The sequence below is a fragment of the Nerophis lumbriciformis genome, linkage group LG02 (assembly GCF_033978685.3).
Source record: "Nerophis lumbriciformis linkage group LG02, RoL_Nlum_v2.1, whole genome shotgun sequence".
Classification (NCBI taxonomy): Eukaryota; Metazoa; Chordata; class Actinopteri; order Syngnathiformes; family Syngnathidae; genus Nerophis; species Nerophis lumbriciformis.
The window spans coordinates 15,293,930-15,307,328 of NC_084549.2; the positions used below are offsets into that span (position 1 = coordinate 15,293,930).

Genomic DNA, 13,399 nt, shown 5'->3' on the forward strand with positions numbered 1-13,399 from the left:
CTGAGCCGAGGATGTCGTTGTGGCTTGTGCAGCCCTTTGAGACACTCGTGATTTAGGGCTATATAAGTAAACATTGATTGATTGATTGAAGTGGTACTAGGTTTACTAGCTGCTTTACCATTCCACTAACACCTATGTGTCAAGGTCAAGGCCTGCGGGCCGGATCTATGGCCCCCGGGATGATATTTGATTAATATTAGAACCGGCCCGCAGGCCACAGCCGCCTGCTGCTGTTTTGCACGCACCAAAATTCCATCAGTGTTGGCGCTAGTTTTCAAAATGGGGTTCCGGGGACCCCATCAAGTCATAAAAATGGGGTCCCACAGTAAATTTTTGGGGTCCCACTTTTTTGTAAGCGTTTTGAAAACAAATGATAAATGTATGCATTATCCTGTTATATATCACATTATTTATTGTGTTTTGGAAAAAGGTTGTCATAAATGTTACTTAATTCAGTGGTCCCCAACCACCGGGCCACGGCCCGGTACCGGTCCGTGGATCGATTGGTACCGGGCCGCACAAGAAATTAAAAACATTTTTTTAATTTATTTATTTTATTTTTTTTATTAAATTAAATCAACATAAAAATCACAAGATACACTTACAATTAGTGCACCAACCCAAAAAACCTCCCCCATTTACACTCTTTCGCACAAAAGGTTTGTTTCTCTCTGTATTAATAGTTCTGTTTCCTACATTATATATCAATATAGATCAATACAGTCTGCAGTAAGCACACATAATTGTATTTTTTTATGACAAAAAACCCCCAAAAACTTTACCGCTGCCGGTATTTTTTTCTATATTTTCATTGTAATATTTTCAGAATGTGTTTGTTCTATTTTTGGCCAAAGTAAGACAAAGAAAACAATCTGAAGTTGTCTTTATTTTTTTGTTTTTGTTTTAATGCCATAGTTTTAATAGTGTGCACAGATTTTCCTCCCTGCAGCCCCTGAGCTAAAATGACTTTGACACCTGACTAGCAGGTTTGCCAAATGCCATTTTCCCCTCAAAGGCCACCGTACTTTCTGGTTGAGGCACATTTAGACATAAGTTTGAGCCTATCACCTCCAGTGTTTTTGTCAGACACACTTTGATGAGGAAACACGCTTGCGTTGTTTTCAATCTGAACCCAAATGCATTTATAACTCTGTACCATAAAAATGACAGCGTAAAATGTTTCAAACGAGGTGTGCCAACAAGAGGCGCGTTGGTGCAACAGTGACAATAGTTGCAGTGCATTCTGGGACATGTAGTACTAGGGGTGTGTGCTGTGTACGCACTACAATTGCTGGTAATTGAAGCATTTTGCTGGCAGAATAAGTGTGTCTCATATTAGAAGACAACGTGAGAGCTAATAACAAAGTACATTATAATTAATACTGGCTGACTAATGGTATATTGTAGGTGTGCTGAGATATTAAATGCTGTCTCATTCCAAAGTCAATGTTAGTTTACTACACACACACACACACACACACACACCTTTCCTATAGACATCTTCCAGGGAGTAGAATTTAAAAGGGCGGTTTTCCCGGTCTATTTAGCCACACTGGGAGGAAAGAAAGGAAATGGGCTCAGTGACCTTTGCGAGTGATTTCCCCCATGTTCAAACAGCAGCATGAAAGCAAGGCTTGTTTCTGAAGTCCAATACGAAATGTCAATTGCAACTTATCCCGGCTGCCCGAGGATGTTGCTTGAAAGTGGATTCGGGCGTCACGGTACGTCAGTGGTGGGTCTATGTGCCTGTGGGGTTTCTGTAAGCCTCATTCCGAAAAGGAGAGGCTTCACGCTTAATTCTGGTGGTTTTCATCATTTTGTCCTTCAGCGGGGGAAAAAGTAGAATAGAAACTTCCCCATTCCTGCATGAGGTGTGTTTCAAAAACCTCTCGATGTGACACATGCTGATGTTGGTATACATGCTGGAAAATAGACATCCAGGAAATGCGGTGAATAATCTGTTCGTGAAGAAATATATCTAGTTCAAAGGGGATGACAATAAGGTTTTAGAGTTCATATTCTGCCTCGCCTGTTGTGTCCTTATGTGACCTAATGCAAAAACAAAAATGACCTGAATTGGGTTATGCCTGTAAAAAAAAAAAAACATTGCTGTTCTGTATAAACGGCACTGACACAGAAAAAGATGGACAACATTCTACGCAGCATTTCCACCTTTGGAGACAGGACAACACCTGTGTGCAAGGGTATCCACTAGTGTTGTCCCGATACCAATATTTTGGTACCGATACCAAAATTATTTCAATACTTTTCGGTACTTTTCTAAATAAAGGGGACCACAAAAAAATTGCAATATTGGCTTTATTTTAACAAAAAATCTTACAGTACATTAAACATATGTTTCTATGTTGCAAGTTTGTCCTTAAATAAAATAGTGAACATACAAGACAACTTGTCTTTTAGTAGTAAGTAAGAAAACAAAGGCTTATAATTAGTCTGCTGACATATACAGTAACATATTGTGTCATTTTCCATTCTATTATTTTGTCAACATTATTAAGGAGAAGTGGTAGAAAATGAATTATTAATCTACTTGTTCATTTACTGTTAAAATCTGCTTACTTTCTCTTTTAACATGTTCGATCTATACTTCTGTTAAAATGTAATGATCACTTATACTTCTGTTGCTTTACATTAGTTTTGGATGATACCACAAATTTGGATATCAATCCGATACCAAGTAGTAACAGTATCATACAATGGTCATATTCAAAGTTCTCATGTGTCCAGGGATTTATTTCCAGAGTTTATAAACATAATATACATTTGAAAAAAACGAAAGAAGATGTTGTGATGCCAAAAAACATTGACGTAATCGTAGTAATATTGACTATATACGCTCCTGTACTTTGTGTCATTACAGTGGATCTTAGGTGTAAATCCACCAATGGCGTTTGTTTACATTGTGACGCCGGGGAGCTACGGTGTGTAGTGAAGCATGTTTAGCTATTCCTCGTCCTGCAGGGATGATACTTGTAAGAAACTTACTTTATTTGTTGCCATAGAGGCGAGAAATAGTGATTTAGAAGTAGCTAAAACTTTAGGGGGGCGGGTGGCACTTAGGGGGCGGTATAGTACCGAATATGATTAATTTTTAACCACGGAACTGTACTAATACCAGTACACCATACAACCCTAGTATCCACAAAACCGGGGCATGGCTGGTAAGTCTGACACCTTGTTGTGTTGGAAGCAATTGTCACTGTCCATCATGTATTTAATACCGGAAGCACACACAAAACATCCCACTTTAATGGGTTCTGCGTAAAAGGCACATTTAAAAAACAACAACGATCAAGCAGTTTTATTGGTACAGCAAATTCTCTCTGTATATTCTGAACTCTTGTCTGCATGCCATATACATTCTTGCAACTCGCATATTTAATGTATTTGTACGCGAAGCAACCGTCATAAATGAGTGGCGATTTGGAATGAAAATACCATACATTTTTCCTAGAAAAAAGGTCGCCAATATAGAAATACGCCACAGCGTCAAAAATCGCTATTTATTCGAAAATCTAAATACATACATACTGTATGTATTGCCTATTATTTAACTATTGACTAGTGATGCACTTTACTCACCCAAACATGATGTTGTGCTCAAGTATCCACACAGGAATGACAGTCGCATTCAGGTATCATTTTCATTTAGACTGAAGCCACATTTGAAAAAATCGGATTCGAAATATGTCCTGATGTGGCGTGAATCTGATGGGAAAAGGTCAGATTTAAAGAACTTTAGAGTGGAAAGAAATATCCGATCCGTGTCTCTAGAGGCCAAAACAAATCGGATTTGGTGTGAAGGCGAGGAAAGCCATCCCTGAACAGAGGAGGTGGTCTGCGACACCACCAATTCTAACATACAACACTGTCCTTTCAACCAGTCCTAAAAGACTGCAATTTAGCCTCCAACAAATAACAGGAGTTACATTCTGTGACCAGAATGCCATTTGTGCCATTTGTTTACAACTGAATGGAAAGCTAAGGTGGGTAATTCCGACTATTTTGGACTGGTAGTAGTCGACATGCTACACAATACCTCAATGCTAACGAGGGGAAATCACACTTCAAAGACTGTCATTGGTTTTGACAGTAGAATTGCTCGTTTGCATCAAAACAGATGTTTTTCTCACTACAATAGGGCAAAGCCATTCTTGCCCAGGCAAACCCTCCTGGTTTTGGAGTATAAGCATTTGGGCTTTTGGCACCAACCGCCAGACTAAATCTGACCAATCTAAGTCTAAGACTAGACTTGAAGTACTTCTGATTCTGATTAGAGATGTCCGATAATATTGGACTGCCGATATTATCGGCTGATTAATGCTTTAAAATGTAATATCGTAAATTATCGGTATCGGTTTCAAAATTATCGGTATCGGTTTCAAAAAGTAAAATGTATGACTTTTTAAAACGCTGCTGTGTACACGGACGTAGAGAGAAGAACAGAGCGCCAATAAACCTTAAAGGCACTGCCTTTGCGTGCCGGCCCAATGACATGATATCTATGGCTTTTCACACACACAAGTGAATGCATGCATACTTGGTCAACAGCCATACAGGTCACATTGAGGGTGGCCATATAAACAACTTTAACACTGTTACAAATATGCGCCACACTGTGAACCCACACCAAACAAGAATGACAAACACATTTTGGGAGAACATCCGCACCGTAACACAACATAAACACAACAGAACAAATACCCAGAACCCCTTGCAGCACTAACTCTGACGGGACGCTACAATATACACCCCCCCCCCGCTACCCCCTACCCCCCGCCCCCACCTCAACCCCGCCCCCCCAGCCCCGCCGACCTCAACCTCCTCATGCTCTCTCAGAGAGAGCATGTCCCAAATTCCAAGCTGCTGTCTTGAGGCATGTTAAAAAAAATAATGCACTTTGTGACTTCAATAATAAATATGGCAGTGCCATGTTGGCATTTTTTTCCATAACTTGAGTTGATTTATTTTGGAAAACCTTGTTACATTTTTTTATGCATCCAGCAGGGCATCACAACAAAATTAGGCATAATAATGTGTTAATTCCACGACTGTATATATCGGTATCGGTTGATATCGGTATCGGTAATTAAGAGTTGGACAATATCGGAATATCGGATATTGGCAAAAAAGCCATTATCGGACATCTCTAATTCTGATTATTCTGACCAATCTAAGTCTATGAGCATGAACTGATGAAGCCTACCCAGATGAGAGGCAAAACGTCTTCTAATACAAACCAAACAGTCCAGTTTGAATGAGATTACAATGACCCGGATGAATTAGAACTTTCATAGACTTATTGGAGGACCCCTAGCTGCTAACTGGCTGTCCAGCTTTGCGCGAATAAACACGCTACAAGACTGCTTGTATTGGAGATTATATCAGAGATTTTAGATGCAAGTCGATATCATCCAATACATGTTTTTTGTTGATATTGGACCAATATCCAATATCAATATCGAATCGGGACACCCATACCCATTACCATTAGCAGCCTAATTCAGACTCTGCTGGCAGCAGTCAAGTAGTTCTATAATTTGCCTCAATTAATTAAGTGATTAATCAACAAATCTCTTTAGCACATAATTCCTATACTCGGCCTATCATTATACTTGTTACAAAGACAGCTTACTAGTCATGATGGTTCGTTTAACACTCATGACGAATGGCTATTGACTGAAAAGTGCCTAGTATCAAATATTTCTCTTTCATAGAACCAAACCCAGTTTCTGTTTAAGTAAGCCGGGCCCGCATGTGTGTCGGCTTCGTCATCATGTCGTCAGGTCGACAGCTGTACGTGAGCCTGAGGGGGAATTCCTGGCTCCCACAATATGCAACAGACACAGCCTTTCCCCTTGCATTGCTTTATGAGAAGAAGGGGGCAGGGCCAGTCGGATGGTTTTCCTCTGAAACTATTATTTGTTGATTCACTGTGTGGGGGCGTAGTGTTGACTCCCACTGTTTCCTTCTTACTGGGAAGTGACTGTTGGCCTTGCCGAAGGGAGGGAGTGCATGAATAACCGATAGCGATGAGGGAGGGAGGGAGGGAGGTAAGCCGGGTGATGTGAAAGATGCTGGTATTTAAGGTCGGAGCAGGATATCAAGACGGTACAGTATTCTACACTAGGAAACGAAGGAGCGAAGAGATGGCTTCCATTATGTTCATTTAATTTGGAGAGAACCGTTTTTTAAAGTTGACGACTGGTGAAGATGCATTTCATCTGGAGAGGCGAGTATTAAGGTTGATGACCGGACTCAATAATTATTTGAACAGGCAAAAAAAGTTGGATGATAAAAAAAAAGGGATAAGGTTCCTTCCAGAAAATGCAAACATAATTACATTGTCTTGCTATGTAAACTGAGCTTTATTACTCACTAGTGTCTTCATAGAGGATTTCGGCTCGTTTAACCGGTTGTTTGTCACTTCTCCTATAACAGTGTTGTTTCCTTAACATCACAGGTGTGACCTTTCTTCGATTGTTCGTATCCTTAAAATACATGAACCTTATCTGGCATGATCTCTGTCAATCCGATGAATGAATTTGCAATTTGGAAGAAGAAAGCCCTGCCATTGTTTGTGACTTTGAAAACTTCCTGGTTGTATTCGGTTATCTGTTCTTCCTGGTGCTTGTACTGTAACTGATGAGTCACATTGTACAGTGTTCAGGGCGCTATCAGACCAGCAGGCACTGGCCGTCATTTCGGTGATAGTGAAACACTTCCTGGAATAAAGAAGGAAAAAAGACGCACAAAACTCTTAATAGGCTAAAAGTGACCATTCAGTTTGTTTTTGCTTTCGTTTTGTATTCATCATGTGGACATACTTTTATCAAAATAAGGATGTTTAAAGTTCCATTTTGTACTTTATAAATGAACTCCATGTATTAATGCTGTTCACATTGTCCCACTCAATCTTGTACAGTATAATAAAAAATACTGTTAGTGTTGTCAAGATTACCATTGAGTCGTCCATCTTTAACTGGTCAGTTTCCATGTTTGTGTAATAAATTAAGTCTTCTGTCTTCTTTATCATTAGTTTATGTGCCGTATATGACGACTAAGTTGATGTTTTCGTAGGTTTTGGCTCTGGGGAGGAAGCAAATAACTTGTTTAATAAATGTGTTTGTTGATGTTTGTTTTTAAAAGTGACATTGAACATATTATAAATACAATTTCTACTATATCTTTGTTATTATTATGAGGCTCTGTGCTCTACTATGAGAACTGAATTCCATAGATGGTGGCATATTCAGGTGTCATCTATGGACTCAGTTCTTTTGGCATGGCACCAGCATGTCAACCTTGCTATGGTCGCAGCGGCAGAAAATGGGAATCCACGCCAATAACAAACAACAACAAGCGGTTTCAATTAAGGTGATGTACGTATGAAAACAGAACTGTACTGCGGCTTGAAATGTATGAACTTTGATGGGACTTTGTGCTGATGTTCAATAAATGACACTTTTTTTTGGAATCAATTGTCTCTGATGTTGTCTTACTATTGAAATTCTTGAAGGAGAGCACTGAAGAACAGCAAAATATGAACGTGAAAGCAAATTCTTCAGTTGTCCCACCCACACGTTAGTATATGTACCATGTTAGCCAAACTTTAGAGAAAAAAGGTGCTCTTTTGTTATAAAATGATAGGGTATAAAGAGAGTGTCCAACCGTATTCCACTGAGGGCCGCACGCTGAAAAATCAAAGGACGCGGGGGCCATTTTGATAGTTTTCATTTTCAATTTTCAACAAACGAGATTTCTCTATAGAATCTCCTCTCTGGTCAACAAAAGCACCATGAAGATTCTGGCGGGAACTCTCATTCAACCCTTTTTCGATTACGCATGCACCTCCTGGTACCCTAGCACCTCCAAAACCCTCAAATCTAGACTCCAAACATCCCAGAACAAGCTAGTCAGATTACTTCTAGACCTCCACCCCAGATCACACCTCACTCCTACCCACTTCTCCAAAGTGGGCTGGCTCAGGGTGGAGGACAGAGTAAAACAACTTGCACTGAGCCTTGTCTATAAAATCCGCGACACCTCCCTGATACCGAAGTGCATGTCAAACTACTTCCTTAACGTAAATGACCGCCATAACCACAACACCAGGGGGAGCTCCACTAACCACGTTAAACCCAGATTCCGATCTAACAAAGGTCTTAACTCATTCTCTTTCTATGCCACATCAATGTGGAATGCACTCCCAACAGGTGTAAAAGAAAGGGCATCTCTATCCTCCTTCAAAACCGCACTAAAAGAACACCTCCAGGCAACTTCAACCCTGAACTAACACCCTCCCTTCCTCATCATACCTCCTCGGATTGTAAATAATCAAATGTAAACAATCAAATGTAGTCACTTTTTCTTATAATTTCTGATCTCTCTCTCTATGTCCACTACTTGCTGTACATATGTACCAAGTCAGACCTACACTGTTTCAATGTCATTTTCTCTGATGATGCAATTGTTGATGACTGAAGTGTTGATTCCAACCAAACTTAACACCCCCCCCTCCTCCATATCCCACACCCCGAATTGTAAATAATGTAAATAATTCAATTTATATACTGTGATGATTATCTTGTGTGATTACTGTATTATGAAATTAGTATATATCTGTATCATGAATCAATTTAAGTGGACCCCGACTTAAACAAGTTGAAAAACTTATTCGGGTGTTACCATTTAGTGGTCAATTGTACGGAATATGTACTTCACTGTGCAATCTACTAATAAAAGTTTCAATCAATCAATCAAAAATACCAATACATCATATTGATTTTTTTTACCTCTAGGGCAGAGGTGTCAAACTCATTTTAGCTCAGGGGCCGCATGGAGGAAAATCTGTGCACACGCGAGCCGGACTGTTCAATAAAAGCATTAAAACAAAAAAATAAAGACAACTTCAGATTGTTTTCTTTGTCTTACTTTGGCCAAAAATAGAACAAACACATTCTGAAAATATTACAATAAAAATATAGAAAAAAATACCGGCAGCGGTAAAGTTTAGATCCATGCAGGAAAGAAGAAGGTGAATGAGTGTTTATAACTGAATACATTTACATATGCATACAAATGTGTTTTCTTTTGTATTATATTTTTTAATGAATTAAGTAACATTTATGACAAGCTTTTTCCATAACACAATATAGAATGTGAGATATAACCGGATAATGCATACATTTATCAAAACGGTTACAAAAAGTGGAACCCCAAACATTTACTGTGGGATCCCATTTTTATGACTTAATGCAGTCCCTGGGACCCCATTTTGAAAATTCCTAGCGCCAACACTGATGGAGTATTGGTGCGTGCAAAACAGCAGCAGGCGGCTGTGGCCTGCGGGCCGGTTCTAATACTAATCAAATATCATCTCTGGGGCCATAGATAATTCATTTGCGGGCCGGTCTTGGCCCGCAGGCCTTGACTTTGACACCCCTGTTCTCGGGATTCTCTCAAGTTTGGTCCCGGGGACCCAAATGTGTCTCAGTCATAAAAATAGTAAAAAAAATAAGTCAGATGTTGTTTGGTATGGGTTAGCACCCCAGCCTGTATCTTTCGTGAGAAAGAACCCAAATAAGCTACGGAAAACCCTACAGAGCAATACCCCCAGGAGATCCCGAGAGGGGGGGAGGATGAGATCTCCAATCGGACGGCCCAAAGGTTAACGAACCCCGCAAACGAACTGACTACGAGTATGACATGTATCTGCGGCAAGCTGTGCAAAAATCAACGTGGCTTAAGAATCCATCAGGCCAGAATGAAATGCTTGGAGCGGGAGAGCGAGGTTCAACGCACAGGTCCTGGACCTGGTGAGACGCAGGAGGAGCCCGGACAGGAGACACCCCACAGATCCCAGTCTCTCCACGTACCGGAGTCTCTCAATCCCAGCAGAGTAGTTCCACAGCAGTGGATTAAATGGCCCCAAGCAAACAGACGGAGCGAGTGGCTGCAGTTTGATGAGGACGTGTCCAACATCATCCAAGCCACAGCTAAAGGAGATGTCGACAGCAGGCTCCAGGCAATGAGTACCATCATCGTCAGCTATGGCTCAGAAAGATTCGGACGGATGGAGAAGGGCAACACTGAGGCCACCCCCTACACCATGAATCGCAGAGCCACTAAGATACACCAACTGCGCCAGGAGCTTCGAACCCTCAGGAAACAGTTCAAGAGAGTTTCTGAGGAGGACAAACAACCTTTAGAAGAGCTGCGCAACATCCTGCGGAAGAAGCTGACAACTCTCCGCAGAGCAGAGTGGCACAGGAGGCGTGGAAGAGAGAGAGCTAGGAAGCAGGCAGTCTTCATTGCCAACCCCTTTCGGTTTGCTAAACAGCTGCTCGGGGACAAGCGCAGTGGCCGGCTTGAGTGCCCAAGAGAGGAAGTGAATCGCTTCCTCCAGAATACCATGAGCGACCCACTGAGGGGACAAGATCTAGGACCCAACAGAGCGCTCATCAGCCCTGCTCCACCAACGGCAGAGTTCCAGTTGACAGAGCCCAGTTTGAAGGAGGTTGAAGAGGTCATCAAGGCAGCCCGCTCAGCATCTTCCCCGGGCCCCAGTGGTGTACCTTACCTCGTCTACAAGCGCTGTCCAGGGCTTCTCAAGCATCTGTGGAAGACCTTGAAGGTGATCTGGCGAAGGGGGAGAGTGGCCAACCAGTGGAGGTGTGCAGAGGGAGTATGGATGCCTAAGGAGGAGGACTCGAAAAACATCAACCAGTTTCGGACTATATCACTTCTGAGTGTGGAAGGGAAGGTGTTCTTCAGCATCGTCTCCCGAAGACTGACCGAGTTTCTCCTCAAGAACAACTACATCGACACTTCAGTGCAGAAGGGGGGGATTCCTGGAGTCCCCGGCTGTCTAGAGCACAACGGTGTCGTCACACAGCTCATCAGAGAGGCCCATGAGAGCAGAGGGGAACTTGCTGTGTTGTGGTTGGACCTGACTAACGCCTATGGGTCCATCCCACACAAGCTAGTTGAGCTTGCGCTACACCGCCACCATGTTCCCAGCAAGATCAAGGACTTGATCCTGGATTATTACAATAACTTCAGGCTCCGGGTCACTTCTGGGTCAATAACCTCTGACTGGCATCGCCTTGAGAAGGGAATAATAACAGGATGCACCATCTCCGTTGTGCTTTTTGCACTGGCGATGAATATGGTGGTAAAGTCTGCTGAGGTGGAATGCAGAGGGCCTCTGTCCAGATCAGGTGTTCGACAGCCCCCCATTAGAGCCTATATGGATGACCTTACCATAACAACAACATCAGTACCAGGGAGCAAGTGGATCTTGCAGGGATTGGAGAGGCTCATTGGGTGGGCCAGGATGAGTTTCAAGCCCGCAAAGTCAAGGTCCATGGTGCTGAAGAAGGGGAAGGTGGTCAACAAATTCCGATTCTCAATCTCAGGAACGGTCATTCCATCCATCACGGAGCAACCAGTCAAGAGCTTGGGAAAGCTCTTTGACTCCAGCCTGAAGGACTCTGCTGCAATCCAGAAGTCTACTGAAGAGCTTGGAGGGTGGCTCACCAAAGTAGACAAGTCTGGCCTACCTGGTAGATTCAAAGCCTGGATCTACCAGCACTCCATCCTTCCCAGAGTCCTGTGGCCTCTCCTTGTATATGCAGTCCCAGTAACAACAGTGCAATCCTTTGAAAGGAAGATCAGCAGCTTTCTGCGGAAATGGCTGGGTCTCCCACGCAGCCTCAACAGCGCTGCTCTGTACGGGACAAGCAACATCCTGCAGCTACCCTTCAGTGGGCTCACTGAAGAATTCAAGGTGGCACGCACAAGAGAAGCCCTACAGTACAGAGACTCCAGGGACTGCAAGGTGTCACCAGCCGGGATTGAAGTGAGGACAGGAAGGAAGTGGAAGGCAGAAAAGGCAGTGGAGGTGGCTGAGTCACGCCTTAGACAAAAGGCACTGGTTGGGGCCATAGCAACAGGGAGAGCTGGCTTGGGCTACTTCCCAAAGACCCAAGTCAGCCAGGCCCGGGGCAAAGACAGACGACATCTACTCCAGGAGGAGGTCCGAGCAGGCTTGGAGGAAGAGCGAGTGGGCAGGGTAGTGGGACTCCGGCAACAGGGGGCATGGACAAGATGGGAGGGCACGTTGCAGCGCAAAGTCACCTGGTCAAACATCATGCAGGCAGACCTCCACCGTGTCCGGTTCCTCGTGGCAGCAGTCTACGATTCCCTCCCTAGCCCAGCAAACCTCCATGTTTGGGGGAAGAGCGAGACACCCTTCTGCTCCCTTTGCTCCGGAAGAGGCTCCTTGGAACATCTCCTCAGCAGTTGCCCAAAGTCTCCGGCTGATGGTCGCTATCGCTGGCGTCATGACCAGGTACTCAAAGCAGTTGCTGAGAGCATAGCCTCAGCCATCAGCAGCAGCAAGCAACATCATGGGCCAAAGAAGGCAATCTCTTTCATCAAAGCTGGGGAGAGACCTCGTGCACATCCAATAACAGGACTCCTTCACACAGCCCCTGATTGGCAGCTACACGTTGACCTGGGAAAACAACTGAGGTTCCCCCAGCACATTGTAAACACATCTCTACGGCCAGACATGATCATCATCTCAGAGGCTTCAAAACACCTCATCATGCTGGAACTAACAGTGCCTTGGGAGGAGCGGATTGAGGAAGCCAACGAAAAGAAACGTGCCAAGTATCAGGAGCTGGTGGAGGACTGCAGGGGCAGGGGCTGGAGGACTTTCTATGAGCCAATAGAAGTTGGTTGCCGTGGCTTTGCAGGACGCTCCCTCTGTAAAGTGCTTGGCCGATTGGGAGTCAAAGGGGGGCCAAAAGGAGGGCCATTCAATCCGCAAGTGAAGCGGCAGAGAAAGCCACAAGGTGGTTGTGGCTGAAAAGGGCAGATCCGTGGGTTGCTACTGGGACACAAGCAGGGACTTGATCACCCCGGCTGGGTCGCCTGGACGAGGGTGTCTGATGTTGCGAGACCCGAAACACCCGATGAATCCAGGATACATCACTGATGATGTGTCCCAGTGCATCCAGGAGATGTATCTTTCAAGTTGTTTTTTATTCAACGCTTAAATCTCTAGATCAACTTCAGGTCTATCTGTACACAGTATATTAGGGCTGCAACATCTAATCGATTAAATCGATTAAAATCGATTATAAAAATAGTTGGCGATTAATTTAGTCATCGATTCGTTGGATCTATGCTATGCACATGCGCAGAGGCAATTTTTTTTATTTATTTAAAAACTTTTTATTTTATTTTTTTTTTATAAACCTTTATTCATAAACTGCAACATGTATAAACAGCTGAGAAACAATAATCAAAATAAGTATGGTGCCAGTATGCTGTTTTTTCCCCCGAATAAAATACTGGAAAGGATAGA

General features: G+C 43.2%; 1 protein-coding gene across 1 annotated transcript; it reads left to right on the forward strand.

Annotated features, from left to right (window-relative positions):
• The first annotated feature begins 9,771 nt into the window (after nucleotides 1–9,771).
• On the forward strand, nucleotides 9,772–13,072 carry LOC133593196 (uncharacterized). The gene has a single exon (XM_061946202.1). It carries the CDS (start codon nucleotides 9,788–9,790, stop codon nucleotides 12,896–12,898), a length of 3,111 nt encoding a protein of 1,036 aa, XP_061802186.1. The 5' UTR covers nucleotides 9,772–9,787; the 3' UTR covers nucleotides 12,899–13,072.
• The last annotated feature ends 327 nt before the right edge of the window (nucleotides 13,073–13,399 follow it).